The sequence below is a fragment of the Morchella sextelata genome, assembly GCF_020137385.1.
Source record: "Morchella sextelata strain SCLS chromosome Unknown scls_27, whole genome shotgun sequence".
Taxonomy (NCBI): domain Eukaryota; kingdom Fungi; phylum Ascomycota; class Pezizomycetes; order Pezizales; family Morchellaceae; genus Morchella; species Morchella sextelata.
Genome location: NW_025408642.1, coordinates 259513 through 277378, shown reverse-complemented (window position 1 = coordinate 277378; position 17866 = coordinate 259513). Strand labels below are relative to the sequence as shown.

Here is a 17866-nt window from a genome sequence, read left to right as displayed (position 1 = left end):
ATAGACTAATTGTGTATATGTATATATATTAACTTTATACTTAGAATCATAAATTATCACCAGTACTAACAGTCAGCCGTCGACTATACTCCGTACTTTAGCCCGAAGTCCCACTCTGAGCCTGCTTTCCTGCCTCATCCTCCGCCGCAAGACCTCTGTTCGACGGTCCCATAACACACTTTCCAGTAAGTCCATCAAACCTGGATCCGTGAACTAAGAAAGAAGTCAGTTAGAGTACCTTCCTTTGAAAAAATGGGGCTGATGGATATTAACATACTTGGACAGTCCCAACTCTTCTCCGACGCATTCCATGCAACTACACCATGCAAATGGGGACATATCGCTGAAAACTTGGTGATATTGCCCTCACCATCCTTGTACACCGCAATCGGCTTCCCAAGCTTCGACAGTCCACCATGCATGATCGCACCCGAGCATGGGGGAATTTCCTCAATATCTGACACGTCCGTTGCGATGTACCTCTTGTACTGCAAGTTCTGGTTAAGGTTCTCGCTGATGACATCGGGCATAGTTCTTGGCTTCGGCTTTCTCGAGGGACTGTATAGCCCCGCCCAAGGGTTATCAACACCTTCTATCAGATCGCTCAAAAGCTTTCCAGCAATAACACCATGCGTGAGGCCGTTACCGGAGTCACCAGTGTTGATGTAAACGTTCTTGTCGGAGCCAGTGTTGTGCCCGATGTACGCCATGTAGTCGTTCGGCTCAACGATCTGGCCAGACCACTTGAACTCCACATCCTCAACAAATGGGAAATGTGCGCGTGTCCAGTCGGCAAGTTTTTTGTAGTGGGCTTCGTACCCTTCGGTGCTTTCCTGCCCAACTTTGTGGTCTTCGCCTCCGGTGATGACGTATTCGTACTTTGGATCCGGGTGGGCTGTCTTCTTGACGTAGACGTAAGGGTCGCCGTTGTCGTAGATGAGAATGTCTTTAAAGGCACCCTTTGGTGCCCTCATGGCAACGCAGTAAGTGCGGTAAAAGGCCTCTTTGTTGATGACCTCGATCACGTGTAGCGGGACGTTGGTGGCCATGATCATGTGTTTTGCGTCAATCTCGTGGCCGCCTTCAGTGGTTACTGTGACGCCACTTCCGCTGTCCTTATGCTTTGACATACGGGTGTGGGAGTATGCTTGGAACAGGCCCTTGTGCTTGGTTGATAATGACTTTAGGATTCCGTTTAGGTACTTTGTGGGGTGGAAGGTCGCCTGTTTAGGCCACTCGAGGACTGCCCCGGTGTAGGTCTCACCTATGCTGCCTTTCTCATTGTAGTTTACGTTGATCCCGAGCTTTTTACAGGCCTCGAGTTCTTGTGGGAGATCGTTCTTGGAGGAGTAGTCGGGGTGGCTGTCCGGTACTTCGACAATCTGGTACCCGGGGAGCGTTCGGTACTCACAGTCGATGCCTTCTGCGGCTGCGACTTCACCGACATGCTCAAGTGCGTACTGGTGGGAATCAAAAGCCTTTCTAGCACCGTCTTCGCCGAATGCTACAGGAAAAATTTCAATTAGAGCATATTCTCCCACAGATGCGTCTGGATTGCTTACTTTTGATCAACTCGTAGTAATTGTCATCCAATGCACTACTGAGGTGCCCGGAAGTCCTTCCTGTTTCCCCAGACAGCACGGATCGTGCATCGATGAGTGTGACCGACTTTCCCCTCTTAACACACTCATACGCCGCACTTATACCAGCTATTCCAGCGCCAACAATCAGAACCTCAGTACTGAGGTTTTTGTCCAACTTTGGAAACTCTGGAAAGTTGCTGTAAGGCTCAGTGGCGATCCATACAGGCTGTTTATAGCCCGACGTATGGTCCATGCCATAGTTATCTCTCATTGACTTCTGGTCATCAATCATCGTCGCTTGCTTTGCAAAACCTCTGGTAGTGATATGGGCAGACGTGATTTGAGCTACTCGTGGGGAGAATTTTCGCGCGGTGAAGGTGTGCCGAGTGTTGAGTCTAGCAGCGGTGCGGCGTAGGGCGAACATTTTATCATATAGTAAAACAGTGAAACAGCAGATCGATTGACAGGCAATATCTCGAAGTTATAGATCCCTGGAGTATCTAAGGCTTGATGAGCTCATCGTTCTCCAATGGAATCGACCTGTTGAATGAATGATGACGTTGGCCATCGTGGCATCGTGGAGAGCTGCCATCCGTTCATGCGAGTCTGCGCGGAGGTTTGGTCCGATACCAGCTGGAGGTTTCTATGCATGTACATAACATCGGCAGCCGTGTGCACAGACTGGTCGTACATAGAAGCTACAGCATGGTATCCACACTACTGTTGGGGAGGAAGGCTATCCCCAGACTGCTAGAGAAATCTTCGTCAATCCCCGGAACCTACTTTACACTCAAAGGGCATATTTCACCTACGGAAACTTCCTCAACTGAGCCCGAAGATAGCATCCGGTTTAGAGTACACCGGTAGACAAAGAGAGAAACCGATTGCAGCATCTGTATCAGTGTATCCATTTAGGCGATAAGCAGGAATCGACACCGGGAGCGCTATTCGGTGCGGTAAATACATGTACATGTAGGTACTCTAGGCGTTGAATTGAGGTTGTAGGCAGGGGATGAGTTTCTAATTCCCAGCCTATCATTGGCTCGTTCTGCACAAGCGAATCTCTAGTACCTTGCCCAACGTTTGCCTTGCTAGTATCGTTTCATTTGCGGCCAGCTATCTGGCGGGCCGGCAAAAGAAGGTGGAAGGAGGCTTTTCAGATGTAGTCATTTTTCATCATCGAAAGCGTGAATGATGTTGCATGAAGCAAGTGACGTCATGAGGCTCGGCCGCTAGGTAACGCCAAGACGTTGCACAAGCTCAGGCGAGTCGCCCAGCTAGTCCAACCTCATCTCAACAGACAGGACCTGCGTGAGAGCTTCACGTGTACCTTACAGAGCGCGAGCTCGATTTCACTGAACAACCGCGTATCAAAATTGCTAGGTTTCTATTCCCTCGTTTGCTACGCGGCACCAGAGGCTGTAAGTCGAGTGACTTGTGTAAAGCATGTGCCTGGAGCTATCTAACTAACCAGGCATCCAAAGGGCATCGAAACCACTGTAGCGCAACCCTACCTTCAATGACCTCCAAGCCAGGCGAAAAGCGCAAAAAACCCAGCGGTGAAGTTGACCGCGTCCAACCCTCCTCCTCCACTTCGGGAACCAAAAGCGCATGTTCGTCCAGCTCCCTGAAAGTATGTAGTGGCTCCACTAGTAGCTAATAAAGCCGAGAAAAAGTCACAACCTTGATGAATCGTCCCCCACCACCTCCGCCCCCCGAGAAAAAGCCCAAATATTCCGGCTTCGCCGGCCGTGACGGTCTTGGCGAATATCTGGTAAAGCCAGAGTCCTTCCCACCAACTGTCGTGATAGCGCATAACAGCGCATGCGTGTTCATCAAGGACCTCTTCCCCAAAGCCAGTATCCACGCTCTCCTCCTCCCACGGGACCCGCAGAAGTGCCTAGTGAATCCGTTCGACGCGTTTGAGGATGAGGTGTTCCTTGAAGAGATGAAGAAGCAGGCCGAGACGCTCAAGAAACTGGTTGCCAAGGACCTCAAGCGCCGGTATGGGAAGTTCTCGGAGAAGGATAAGAAGTTCTCGGAGTATGAGCAACGGGAGGCAATGGGGGAGCTTGTTGAAAGTGAGGTGAGGCCACAGGGGAGAGATTGGGAGAGTGAGGTGAAGGTCGGATTCCATGCGGGGCCGAGCATGAACCATCTCCATGTCCACGTGATATCGAGAGATAATTACTCAAGCTGCCTAAAGAAGGCGCTGCATTATAGTATTTTCCCCTTCCTTCCTTCCTTCCTTCACACTCTTCGTCTCACTTGATATTCACTCACAGTGCACAGACTCTTTCAATACGAATTTTTTCGTAAACATAGAAGAATTGCCGTTAAGCAAATCTGAGCGGAACTATAGGCAAAGTAGTGACACTAGAAAATCACAACTGTCGCAGGATTTTGAGTGCTGGAGATGCGGTATGAACTTCAAAAGGTCGTTTGTGAGACTGAAAGAACATCTAGCGATAGAGTTTGAGGCGTGGAAGAAAGAGTAGGATTAGCAACAAACCAGCTATTCTTATTACATGTACTTTATGTTGTACCGTAGAGAGCTCTGCGTAGTAAAAAGAATAGTCGACAGGAAACTCAATTCTCGCCGGGTTTACAGTAACGTAAAAGTGCAGTTCCTGGGTATTTAATTCCTTATAAGGGCACGTTTGTGAACTACCTGAACGGAGCTTAAGACCCAAATGCCCTTATGCAAATAGAAAACTGGTTCAGACCAAAACTCGGTTATACTAACGGGACCCTAGATATTAATCATTTGTGCACACCGGCTGAGATCTTCTATTTGCGGGGTTATGGCTTGGCTCACAGCTACTCACTCTGTCCTCAAAGTGAGACTAGACCACGCTTTGTGATTTGTCTCATTGATTGATTGATTTATCGGGCTTTGGTAGTTACATAGAGAATATCTTGTTAGAAGATATACGACACTGAAACATAAAACCCATCCTATTCATGTTCTGTTGGCCAGCTCTGTGCTTTGCCGTGAAACACAAAGCAAGGTTTGGGGGGGTTTCCCCGCGTCAAGCTTTGTGTACGTAACCACATGCATTCAGTGAGTCGCAGACGCCTGAACCCATACTCCAGCCACCAAACTCTTTTACATCTCCCCTCCATACACAACCGCCGAAATTCGAAAGTTTAAGCCAATCCAAAAGGTAAGTATTTCATCATGTCGTGCGGATGTAGACGCAAACTAACGTCGCCTATCGAATACTAGCCTAATCTCAACTGGATCCTCCCGTGTTGGTCTCGAACCATTAACCCAACATGCTATTGCTGGATCTGCCTAGAGATATTCTTCTTGAGATTCTTGATCGTCTCTGGGAAGACACCCAGGCCAATACCGGACATGAGGAGTTTATAACCGGAGACTGCAGTATGATCAGGGTCGGTGCGACTTGTCGAACTCTTAGGATTGCCGCATTACCTTACATCTACTCTGATCTTTCGTTATCCTCAAGTAAAAGGGCCCTCTGCAAGTTCTTAAATGAGTACAAACATCTTACAGCATACGTTCGCAAGCTCACTTTCTCCCACGTCTCCGCGGGTTTGGATGAGTTCTCTCTCCATGATCTCCTTCGGAGTGTCGTCCTTCATTGCACGGGACTACAGCAACTAAGGATCGAATGTTATTGTGTGACGACTTTTAATTATCCTGCACTTATGATCCTGGGATGGTTACCTTCAGAATCGAGACAGTCACTTGAATATCTAGACATCAGAACCGATTTAGCGGACCTATTGCAGTGTTCCCAGAGGGTTGCAAAATGGTCTGCAAACAAAGATTTTTGTAAACTACAAGATCTTAAACTCTATGGCCATTTTACACCCGAGGCTCATGATGTAATTCCGAACGAGGTGGGCTCGGAAATTCTACCGCAGGTGCGGAAGTTGTGGCTCGAAGTTCGAACCAAAGAACCTGAGCGGGTAGGGGTATACTTCGCAAAAATGTTGCCAAATGTTGAGTCTCTCTACTTGGACATGTCGCGAAAACTGGTCTATACGGTTTTGAGCACCTATGTCGACTTGAAAACAAATATCACCGTACTTCACATCAATGAATCTGCCACTAGCTTTGCCGACATCACGCCCCTCGCAATAGAACCATACCACCTTTGCGAATTAATCCCAAAGTTTTCTCGTAGACTTACCAAATTCACCATTTCAGCCGATATGATGCTTGAGCATTCACCATTCTGTCATCGTTTATTCAAAGACATCGACGATTGGCCATTATTGGTCGAACTCAAGCTCAGAGCCGCGGTGGGATGTGTAGGTTTGAAGCCAGATCTGTTACACTCAGCAATGACAGAGCTTGCACGTACTCATCCAGAAGCAACAATGTTGTTGGAACAGTCAAGCGATATCATCGTTAACTTTAGACCAAAGGGGCCCAAGTATATTGCACCGGTGGAGGTATTCGAAAGACTTTGTACGCAAAGTATTGATCAGCCCCACCCTTACTTCTCCGATGGCGACGAATTCGATGATGATCACGACTTCGACCTTGATATCGAGGATGCAATGGAGGAATACGCTGAGAACGAAAGTTATGAGGATGATTATGAAGTGGAAGAGTATGATGATTTTTGGGTAGCATAGGAGATGTCGATGATGGAAGAAAGTCGTAACTCATGTCATGACCTATCCGAGGTTGCATGTAGAAGTTAGAATTTATTTGCCATTCCTTTTCTAAAGGTCTTTACAGGTGTGGGAGGGATTAGTATGTAGGTTCTTTTTTTATCCGTTTACATGTTTTCTTGCGAGGAAATGAATACATTACATGTTTTTCGTAGGCCATATAGGCCCTTGAGCCTTGGTTTCCACTCCCATATAGAATAGCTTCAGAGTCTGTAATATTGTAAACGTTTGCTCAATACCGATGCATGTATTCTGTCTCATGGCCATCCCTACTTAGGCTCGAGCAGCGAGCTGCTCGCAGGGTATGGGTACATCGAGACTACTTACTAGCTCATCCCCCATTGGAATAGTGTCTAGCATGTATCTATAGTCCCCTTTCATAATTCATTTGCACTCCCGTCCCATGATGAAGAGTAAGGAATCGGGTGGTCTAGTGGCTAGACTGCTCCTCAGGTTAGACACTGAGTGTTTGGTCTCAGGATAACAAAGGCCCTGGGTTCGGGCTAGGGGTGGGGGTAGTAACGTGTTTGACTATAACCAACCGTTGCAGTACCTTTTGTTCCTTTTTTGTGTAAACCGGAGAAAAATAGGTTAGTGATACGTAAGTACTCGAGCAGTATCGAGATATGTTTATCAAGGCGAGTGGACAGGTTAGAATTTTCAGGTCAGTTCTATCCTTGATGCTAGTGAGGCGGGTCAACTTTTAGATCCACAAAGAAAGTTCCGTCAAAATTATCCCCCCGGACCAATTACGTATGTATGTATCCCATAAACCTTTGAGGCAGTGCTGTCACCTTTTTTCTTAAGGCTCAGACGCGGGTGGTGCAGCTAGGCTCCGTCACCTTAGCCATATCTTACACTATCCTTCTGTGATGAGAGGGGTGTCATGCAGTATCATCAGTTTATATGGGATAAATGACATTACAGGAAAATAGGAGCAGCTGGTACAACTCCCGCCAAAAGTTCAAAGTGACATACACTACACACTGAGATCCACCAAGAGACGCATTCAAGCGAGTGACATAGAACACTCACATTGCCCATTTCTTGGCTGCATTCAAGAGGATTCAGTACTTGTATATATATATATCCTAGTCTCGTGCCCACTTCTTGGAAATAGCCATTTTTGGTGTTGAAACTTCCAATCGGGAACAGCCCCCAAGTTCCAATAGGGATTTAAGTAAGATAATGGGGCCACTAGTATAACTTTTATACCATTCGAGATGTGTAGGCAATGTTGCCTTAAATACAGGGCTATTTATCTGGATTTTAGATCATTGGCAGGGCCATTTTGTCTTGGCAACACGCTAGGTTTTCGGCAAGTTCTATTTTCACCTTTCACGTTGAAGGATCATTTCGATCGATGTACCTACTACATACAGCTCAGTCCAAAACTTGCGTCTGGATTCCTCAAGAATACATTGTGGGTGTAACATAGCCTTGTCGTACAGGTAGACGAGGTCTACGCGAAGATAAAACCAATCATTACCCATGGTATCCCTACCTAAGATATCATCATTTGTCTAAATATGCCGGAGAACATGGCGTTGGCATGATACGTGCGATTGGTTGTGAATCGAATTGGGAATAAGCAACGAGTTCCAAATCATACGTCCTTGTACTTCAAGGCCATGTCGGCCTCCAGGCACTCAATTTCTTTTGGCCCATCTAGCTCCGGAAAGTGACTTGATCTAGCGTTATTTGTGTTTCCTATGTATAAAGTTCGTGCACGTCGAGGCCTCTTCTAAAAAGATGGTGCACTGACTGAGGGTTGACAGCAAAATTTCTCAGTGTTACGGAATACAGCTGAATATCCTATTGTACTTCTATCGGTGGACCACTCCTATGATTCTGGACCTTTCAGCATTGTATGTGTTCAAATATCTACCAGACAAATGATGCTTGAGTGAAATAAAGTAAATACATGCAGCCTAAAAATATATGTATGCTACACTTCTCCAGACCAACACACCAAGCGAATAGGAACCTCTGAGAAAAGATTATGGAACGTTCGATCTGATCGGTTCCAACGAACTTACATAACGTTTCCAGAGTTACAATCCACATGTCTTTGGAGAAAAAGTAAATATATGTCTTCCAAAACATGTAGTTCCATGCAAGCCTTCTGTGACGATTGGAAAAAGCTCAGCCTCACTTACTAATATAAACGGGTCTAATACTTTTAAAGGAAGGCTTTCATAACCCCGCCCTTCCAGGATTTAGGCTCATATCACATTTTCAAAGATTCTCCTTCATCAAAACTTAGACTATTAAGGTATAGTTGACCAACGGGCAAAGTAGTAGGTTCGTGGACGACCGTTTATTACATACGAGAAACAATGGTTTCCAGTTTTCATACGCCTAATACTCCGCTATACCAATTGTAGTATGCCTCCGGCCTGTAGAGAATAGACTTGTATATAAGAAAGCTACAAGCAGGGCCTACTCCCATTTTAAACTCTGGGATATCAACGAACGACCGGAACCATGAAGCTTTAAACCCAAAATCTCCGTTTTATGCTATCTTTTGTACTCCTGACCTTCAGCACTTGTCAGGAGACCGAGACCATACCATTTCCCATCACAAAAACCTTAACTAAGGGAGAAACTCCCGTAACGGTTACCCTAGCAGGGGGAGGATATGTAATATCATGGATCGTTTCGGAGGAAACTACCTTGGGACCAGCAACGGCTCCACCCTTTGTTACTGCTGCCACAAACGTTGTCTTTGCCAACGAATTAACCACCTTGACGATTTTCTACAGAGGGGGTGAAGACCTACCTCCATCAGTATTTGTCATGACAAAAGCCACATCGTGGACAATAGCTATAATACCATACACCGAACCGGACCCCAGAGAAACAGAGACAGAGGAATATCCTCTTTACACTCTGAAACAACCACCACCACCACCAACGCACAACCCAGACCACGCATACACAACTACAGTAAGAAGCCATCATTAGACATTGAAATTAAACTTAGAATATATGGAGAAGCTTATGGTTCTGGTAGCCCGAAAGCACCTACACCTACGGATGGGAAGACTCGGACATAGATACGGATGGGAGCGATATCGGCCCTACCGGTATCTACATTTGGTTGCTGGCTGCCCTTGGCGGATTCATCGTTTTTGGTTTAATATTTATCTGTTGTTACCGTAAATCACCGCCAGCGCCAGAAGCACTGCCGCCCTACGACCTTGAGGGGAAAGACGCGGGAAAGACAAATACTGATAGGCCAGAAGCACCGCCGCCCTACGACCTTGAGGGGAAAGACGCGGGAAAGACAAATACTGATAGGCCAGAGGTTATTATCTGTTAGTATGGACGATGGGGTGACGTTGGCTTTTATGGATCATGACGACAACGACGATGGAATATTTTATTAGTTGTATTTAACTGCACTGCTCTCTTACAGCGCCACCCAAGCTGGCGTTTGATAGCTCTTCGAACTCTGACGGTACAAATTCTACATTGTACAGTACATGTAGCTTTCTTGTTTTCTTGTTTTTCTACTGCAGTTCATGGGTCATCACTCGTTTGTATTAAAAAGAAACTGCACTTAAAGTACCTGCAGGAAACGGAGGTCCAGAACCCCGGCCAATAAAACACAAACTATAAAGTCCCAGATAGGCATGATCTGCATCCAACAAACCTTGGAACATATCTGAAGCACCTTGGTTTCATCGAATGATCCGGGGTTATATCTGTTTTATATTCTCTATAGCGCCGTACAGTATCATAGTCTGAAGGCTACGTGAATGAACGTATGAATCAAGTTCACCCAGACAAAATCTTCACAAAGAATCACTCGCGCGCTAGCGACGCTAACCGGCTCCTACTATTCAGGCTAACTATATTCGGTAGTAGAAACTGTTTATTAATATAGTTGGCCCCACAGTCTAGGACCTAAAGTAAATCATGATAAACCGTGCAGGGAAGGCATTCTACAGATCCAATTTGATACAAACTCAGGGACACGTCAAGTCACACAGAGAGAGCGAAAAGTGCAAAGTATATGCTTTCCAAATATTGTTATAGACTCTTCCAGACTACATACAGATATCCAAGTACCTAGTAGGTAGTTATTGATGACCTTCATAACAAAAAAAGGTGAAAATTACTATCACAAAGAAGATAAATTACGCAATGCGCAACTAAACATAGGGAAAAAAAAAAAAAAAAACTCCACCCCCCGAGGATAAAATAGAACGTAAAGAAAAAGATAAAACGGTAAAGAGAGATATCAAAAAGGAGTGAGGAATCACAAAATCTTCCCTTGTTGTTTTTTGTTTGTTGTGCACATCACCAGCCCCAACCTAAACCCCCTCAGATTAACCCGAAAAAGCAACCCCAGACATCCAGCCGTGAATATGAAGGTAAGACGAAAACTAGAGCAGAAGCTGGACCTCCGGCCAGGCTCAACAACCCCTAACCCCTTACATAAAAGCCGCCAAATTTCTCGTCATCATTCTCCTTGATGTTGTTTCTGTAGTTGTGACGGTCAAGTTGCCAACATCACACCAGTTGCTGACCGGCAAGCAGCTGAGATACTTGCACCATGTGCACTTCTTCTCGTACTTGTAAAAGTTGTTGATCAAGACAATCATCACGATGAGTGCTGCTGTTAGGGCGGCTGCACGGGCAATCCAGAAAGCCCACCAGAGTGGCTTGCGGCCCTTGAAGAATCCGGTGGGAGACTTGATGAAAACAGATGCACTGTGTCCCTGTGTGGCAGATGAACCTCCCTCTGTATTGGCGCCGTGCATGTATGCGGGGGTCATCGGGGTGTATGGTGGGTCGCCGGCACCAATCTTTCGGCGGAGATTGACTGGAGAGTGGAGAAGAGCGATGCCAAGGATAAAACCCATGAGAAAGCCACCGATATGGGAGAAGTTATCGAGCCCTGGAAGAAGACCGATGGCAAAGCCAAGACAGATATCAAGAAGGAGGAAGAGTAATTCCTTCATTGGTGACTGCCGGTTAGTCCAGTTCCAGAGAAGATCCAAGAGCATGAGTGCGATTATGCCAAAAAGAGAACCGGAACAGCCACTGTAAATAGTTAGTGGGATGAAAGGTAAGACATTATTCTAGGGTGAGACATACGTTGAAGGTACACCGTTCGGAGCGAAATTGCCGCCCAGAACAAAGCCGAAAATCCCCGACGCAAAATAGCACAATGCGAATCTAATGGGACCAATTTCGCGTTCCATATCGACTCCAATTCGAAGCTGGAATAACATGTTAAAGCCAATATGAATAATCCCTGCGTGCAAAAACATAGGCACAATGAAGCGCCACCATTGATCGGGCTCCTTGCTCGACGATTTCCCACCCAGATCTTTTGGAATCTCATCACCCCCAAAACCACACCATTGCGAGAGAGTGCAGTTATTGTCGGCGACGTTATTTGTGGTCGCCGTGGGGCACGGAAAGGTGAGGGCTATATCCACATGATCGGTGACACCTTCGATAAGCTTCATGCAAGGTACAAATCGCGCACCCATATTGATGAGTACATTTGTTGAAGGCCCAATCATAGGGTTAACCTGCGGCTTGATCATAATCGGACTTCCGGTTAGGATTGCATTACGCGCAATCTCGGCAATGAATACTGAAACCTGGATGGTAGATATTATCCAACAGAACCATGGTCTCTTGTGAGTATTATTCATGAATGGTGCCTGTTTTCGCTTCGGTTTCTTCCCACCCATCATCCCCATCTCCGCTGCAGAAGCAGGCATGGGCGGCGGGTAATTCTGGTAATTCTGGTAATTCTGTGGCCGTGTGTCATGCAAAGGGATTCCATCATTGTATGGTTGTTGCTTATCATAATCGCTGGAGTATGAGTTGTTGTGCGATAGCCCGGGGGGGGAGTGTGCGGGCGGGTGGTACGACGTATCTACATCAATGGATTGCGACGAGTGGTGACGCCCGTAAAAGTCATCTGTGTAACCGATACCGCCGTGGGTAGGTGGAAATGTTGGCTGACTAGGCAAAGGCTTATTGATGGGCGAGACTGTTGAGTGTGAAGGCGCAGGCGATGAGGAGGGATGAGGAGGGTTTTGGTTCGGGGGGAAATTTGTGTTGATTGGCGCTGGGCCAGAATTGTAGTACTCAGCGGCCGACATTCTGACGTCGAGCGAGATGAAGTAAGAATATGGTATGTTCCTTCCCTTTCTTATTCCTTGATGGGTAAACGCAACGTAGCTTTGTTGCCGATAACTATGATGATGAAAATGAAAGAAGGCTTAGAAGGGGGGGGGGGGGGGGGGGGGGGATGTAGGCAGCTCTTCTATCTAGGGTAGCAGAGGTAGGAACTAAAACTACAGGGTACCTGGGAGTCGTCAGCGTTTAGATTCCAAGATGTTGCGCAACCAATCACCGACGGCCAACTTGAGACAGGAGTATGGGACTACCGAGAATTGTGGAGGGACGAAATAGGTAGGAAGTAGATACAGGGGGGAGATATTGGCAACAAGACTTAAATATATTCTACTCCAACAGTAGGTATGCAACATCGAAATCAAGTCTTGAGATAGAGGGGGGACAGCTGATGGGAGGATATCTGCTTACTTCTTATTTCTCCAGAGTAATTGTATGTAGCTGACACACGATGTGCTCGTTACACGATATATTCGACACACGTGAGTCGTAGAGGTGACGGATTAAAGAATGCAGTTGACCTGGAAGACAAACAGTAACAGTCAAGTGACAACCAAAGTCTTTTTCAAGTGTGTCGTCGAAAGAGAACAAAATGGCACCTACAGTTCTCTGGGTGTCAGTGAGATATAAGTACATGTATTTCGACTGGAGCCCCTCACCTGGCCCGAGTAGCGATCGACAAATTCAATAAGTAAACGCACTGCACAGTTACGTTGTGCAGACAGGGGAGGGAATGTATGGTAGAGGAAGGAATGGAGCTGTCGAAAGACAGCAAAAGAGAGTGGTGATAGAGAAAACGCGCGAGGTTTCCCTTGTCCAGGCTCCCTTTTCCTAGTCGCCTGCCACAGCAACGGGTGACTGACTCGCGTCCATTAACACAACGCTACCCATTTCTAGCAGAAGCTTCCCTGCCTCCCGATTCGCAGCCTGGCGGTCGGTCGGGCTGTGCAAGAGAGAGATGGCCCTGACTAACTGCTCTAACTTAGTCCTGAAATGCCAAAAATAACTGCACTTTCGTCATTACAATCACATTGTTTGTTTGACAGGAGGCTGAGGCTGAGCAGTCCACTGAGCATATGCATAATTGAATCTATCCCCCTCCTACGTTAGAAAAACAAAAATACATCATTCATACATATACTCGTAGTTTTTTGACGTTTCCGGACGCGACCACTATTGCATGCCATACAAAAGATAGCCTTGGCGGGTTTTTTCTGTGTATGCAATAGCAGTTGCGTCCGGAAACGCTGTGAAATTGCGAGTAGAGCTGTTCGGCCTGCCGCTCTTCCGATCCCTCAACGGTTTTCCTCACCGTAACTAAGGCAGCTGCTACTTGCTGTGCTGGATGTAAATAAGTATTCTTTGCAAACTTTGAACGCTTTGTTCCCAGCGACATATCGTGCCAGGTACCGCTCTACCGTACTCAGTACTACACCACATATGCAACATCCCCTGTGCTCCTTCAACTCCTGATCTCCCTCCCACACACCCCCAACCCCCATCACTCGAGTGGGAATCAATCTAGAAGCTTTTTTTCTTCGGGACTTTTCTAGAATAGAACACATCGCTCAAACCAACCAGGTGTCCCAAGCTAAACCTAGAGCTTGAAAACGTCCATTCACAAACATTGGACCGATGGACTCGCCAATACTCTCGCCAACGGGTCCACGTCACCGGAAAACCCGTTTATCCTGTCGTCGAATCGACAGGTTATGCTGTAGTCTCTTGTGCTATTTCCCTCTTGTTTTTATATCCGGAGTCTCAACATGGGCCGTGTACACCTACTCTTACAGTATCTGCTGGAATAATATCGCTGGAGCCAAAGGTACCGCATTATCCCCCCATGCCGAAGAGCCTCCTCTTCCTCGGAGATCGACATTGTTCCCCGGGGATTGTCTGCTGATCTCACGGACCCCTTAGGCATTTTTCTCTCTTTCTTGGGCCTAACCCTCTATTTTCTCTTAAACTGGTCCTACTTTACGGCTGTCTTTACGAACCCGGGCTCACCACTTGATAATGTGACCACCTACTCACTCCCTTTGTCTTTTGAAGGAAACATCTAACAATCCTTAGAAACACTCTTATAGTTCCCTCCCAACAACCGAGACGTCGACCAATTCTTCCATAAGTGTTAAATCGTCCGGACAAGCCCGCTTCTGCAAGAAATGCCAATGCTACAAACCAGACCGCACCCACCATTGCAGTTCATGCAAGACCTGTGTCCTCAAAATGGACCACCATTGTCCATGGCTCGCAAACTGCCTCGGAATGTTCAATTACAAAGCGTTCATGTTGTTTCTGATTTACACCTCCGTATTTTGCCTTCTTTGTTTCGTAGTTAGCTCAGCATACGTCTACGAGGAGCTATTGAGTTCAAATGCAAGCAGTAAATACCCGGTTGATGACTTTACGCCCGTAAACTGGGTGCTGCTGGCAGTACTTTCGGGCATTATTGGATTGGTACTGAGCGGATTCACCATCTGGCATCTCACTCTCGTAGGCTCGGGGATGACAACCATTGAGTCTTTGGAGAAAGTGCGATACACAACGCCAACCCTTTCGCGTAGTGGAGTTCCAGCGCCTGGCGCACACCATCTCTACGACAACCCAGAAAATGACCCAACCTTCGACTACGCCGCCGAGCGAGAGCACGAGCGCGAACAAGAGTTCCGTCGCTACAACTCCTACATCCTCGAGGAATCCACCAAGAAGCTTCCCCATCCATTCGATCTCGGTAGAGCGCGCAACTTCCGCTGTGTATTCGGCCCACGGGAAGAATGGTGGAAGTGGTTCATCCCGCGCTTCTCGGGCGTTGGAGATGGGTGGAACTGGGAAACGAGCAATGAATGGCGCATCGCTGCGGAAGCTGTAAGGGTTGAGAGGGAGCGTATGGGGCTTGACCAAGGCGATGATGCGCGATCAGGATGGCCCGGCGCAAACCGACACCCAGCTGAAGGAAGGACTTGGAACGGTGGTAATCCGAATGGGCTCATCCGCCATGCGGGCGAGATGAAGCCGAGCAAGGCAGAAAGGATATTAGGGAAGCTACCGGGTACATATAGTGATGGGGAAAACGTACCGCTGCAAAGAATGAACCGGTCTCCGGATGATATCAGTAGCGATGAAGAGGACGACGAGAGGATCGACCTAGAGACTGGATTAGCTGTTGGAAGAAAGGCCAAGATGGAGCCCAGGAGCGCTGGAAGTGTAGGCTGGGCAACTTGGGGGGGTGACAGTTCCGAGGAGAGGTGGTAGGTGTAGTAGTTGTTGAATGGGGGATGTTTCAAGTACAAAAATCTTTCCTATGGGTAGGTGGGGCGGCTGTTGGCGACATCATTTGCGTTTGGCGTTTGTTTGTTACTTTTTTCTGGTATTATTATTATTTTTCTTGTTTCTTGTTTTCTCTGACATGATTAGTAGTGAGTGAGTGACTCTTGTTTTATATCAATCTCCTTTTGTACCAATACCCCAAACTTAAAATGTTATGTAGTTAGTCATGTCAAGTATGTTTGAAGGCCAGTAAGTAACGGGTAGAATACCGGGATATTTTAGTGACCGGGTTTTTTTGTATTCATATCTGTTCCCATCTTCTCTCTTTTTCTCTCTTTCTACTACCACAAAGATTAAACCCCTTGCTCTTTTAGGGCTTGCTGCTAGAAAAGGTACGTATGTACTTACAAAACACACTACTATCTTCACATAGATTATCTACTCCATACCTCTTGACGACGTCGTGGTGGTAAGTAGTATCTCGCCAGGATCACCGCACACAGGGGTCCGCTGATAAGATAATGCTACTCTACATATGCGCCATGCCATGCACCTACCGTGGCGGAGCAACAGGACGAGTGATACTTCAAGACGCAGTACGCGCGTCCGAAAAAATCTTTTCAGTAGATGGTACATGTAGATACACACACAGTTGGCAGTGCAGTGCAAGCCAGGAGGGATTTCTATATGTATATTGGTTGTCAAAAATAAACTACCTCTGTGGATATGTAGGCTACAAGTATTTATCCTTTATCGAAGTTTCTTTTTTATCGACTTTTGCGGTTACCTGTCCGTGGAGTGGTAGATGTGGTAGATGTGGCGGAGTGGGCCTGACTGACTGACTGACTGACTGACAGGCAGGATGACCCGGTTTCTGGAAGGTTCTGCCTGCCGAGTGATAGATTGAGCTGTCTCCAGACGTAGCCGATAGTTCTTCCCTATCGGAGCAGTCTAGTCTATCGCGAGTACAAGAGGTAGTATGTATCGACTTCTACCTTGCTGTTCACCGGCTATTATTATATATTGTTTGCTCTCGGGTTCTACATAAACTTTGTCGCCACTCAATATCGGTCATTGATGCACGCCATATTACATGATAATGGGAGCTCTGATACTGTAGCTACTGTAGCATGATGCTTGATGGTTCTGGACTCGTGGGGAGTAGATCTAGTGGTGGAAATGGGGGTGTTTTGGGGTTCGATGTGTTTTCAAAGCTCATAGCTTGAGTATCATTCGTTTGTGCTATGTATATGTAGTTGTATTCGAAATTTATCGTTGATTCTTTCGCCTCGGAGTTTTGGAATCTACGGACACATAGTTTCCGTTATATCGTTTTCCTATCATACCTAAATCGTTCTATCTGATTTCTCCAAGTTTTTCTTGAGCCAGCTAGTTGTTCTAGAAGGTTCCTGTATCCACCAGGCTATCTCCAGGGAGTGTTCATGGAATTAGGCTAAGGAGATCCTAGGTTGAGGCTAGCACGAGTTGGCCAGACCCGAGTGAGATTTCATGAAGACGATTCCCGCAAGATGTTTGTCGCGATCCAACTACATAATATACAAGCATTTTCCGGCCTTTGGCCGGAGTAGGAACTGTTATGGCTTAAACAATATCAGTTTACCAATGCTTAAGATCACTGAAACCCCAAGATGCCCTGTGCACATATCTGATATACTATTTGGTTGACTCAAGGTATGTTGGAACCAATATCTACTGGCTGACTCAAACATATTTGATAGAATATCTAACTCCAACATATTTGATAGAATATCTACTTACTGACAAACATATTTGATAGAGAAAAAGAAAACCCCCAAACCTGGCCAATCAAAACCTTTAAATAACACATTGCATATCGGTATATCTATATACTTATTAGATATTGAAACATTAACAGAGAGCGAACGCGTCGTCCATTTTTTGACTCTTTTTTTTTTCTTAAAGCCGAAAGTGATTGTTTCTCTCGCCCCGTCCATTCTCAGATTATAATAGGTCATCCAATCACGCCACTACCTCTCCTCTCAAAACCATCCTTTCTCTTAAAACACTCAATCCCAGTCGCGCTGTTGTTTACACCGCCCCACGTGACCACGCCAGCGCGCCAAACCGATCGGCCTGTGCGCTACCCCTTCCGGCGCTGCAGCCCAATCCAGGCACTCCCGCTCTGAAACCAACTGGTGCCTAGCTTATCG

At 46.6% G+C, this 17866-nt stretch overlaps 6 protein-coding genes across 6 annotated transcripts; 4 read left to right on the top strand and 2 right to left on the bottom strand.

Moving 5' to 3' along the window:
• Positions 1-97: 97 nt before the first annotated feature.
• Positions 98-2007, bottom strand: H6S33_008630 (uncharacterized protein; the record flags this gene model as incomplete). Its single annotated transcript, XM_044840102.1, has 3 exons — positions 98-213; positions 278-1504; positions 1563-2007. The coding sequence occupies 3 exons, from the start codon at positions 2005-2007 to the stop codon at positions 98-100; spliced, it is 1788 nt and encodes a 595-aa protein (XP_044687744.1).
• Positions 2008-3102: 1095 nt separating this feature from the next.
• H6S33_008629 (uncharacterized protein) lies at positions 3103-4081 on the top strand (the record flags this gene model as incomplete). Its single annotated transcript, XM_044840101.1, has 3 exons — positions 3103-3196; positions 3260-3805; positions 3876-4081. The coding sequence occupies 3 exons, from the start codon at positions 3103-3105 to the stop codon at positions 4079-4081; spliced, it is 846 nt and encodes a 281-aa protein (XP_044687743.1).
• Positions 4082-4862: 781 nt separating this feature from the next.
• Positions 4863-6197, top strand: H6S33_008628 (uncharacterized protein; the record flags this gene model as incomplete). Its single annotated transcript, XM_044840100.1, has 1 exon — positions 4863-6197. The coding sequence occupies one exon, from the start codon at positions 4863-4865 to the stop codon at positions 6195-6197; it is 1335 nt and encodes a 444-aa protein (XP_044687742.1).
• A 2556-nt stretch (positions 6198-8753) lies between these two features.
• On the top strand, positions 8754-9561 carry H6S33_008627 (uncharacterized protein; the record flags this gene model as incomplete). Its single annotated transcript, XM_044840099.1, has 2 exons — positions 8754-9185; positions 9253-9561. 2 exons carry the CDS (start codon positions 8754-8756, stop codon positions 9559-9561), a joined length of 741 nt encoding a protein of 246 aa, XP_044687741.1.
• A 1117-nt stretch (positions 9562-10678) lies between these two features.
• H6S33_008626 (uncharacterized protein) lies at positions 10679-12370 on the bottom strand (the record flags this gene model as incomplete). Its single annotated transcript, XM_044840098.1, has 2 exons — positions 10679-11291; positions 11346-12370. 2 exons carry the CDS (start codon positions 12368-12370, stop codon positions 10679-10681), a joined length of 1638 nt encoding a protein of 545 aa, XP_044687740.1.
• Positions 12371-14633: 2263 nt separating this feature from the next.
• H6S33_008625 (uncharacterized protein) lies at positions 14634-15659 on the top strand (the record flags this gene model as incomplete). The annotated part of the gene is made up of 1 exon (XM_044840097.1): positions 14634-15659. The coding sequence occupies one exon, from the start codon at positions 14634-14636 to the stop codon at positions 15657-15659; it is 1026 nt and encodes a 341-aa protein (XP_044687739.1).
• Positions 15660-17866: the final 2207 nt, after the last annotated feature.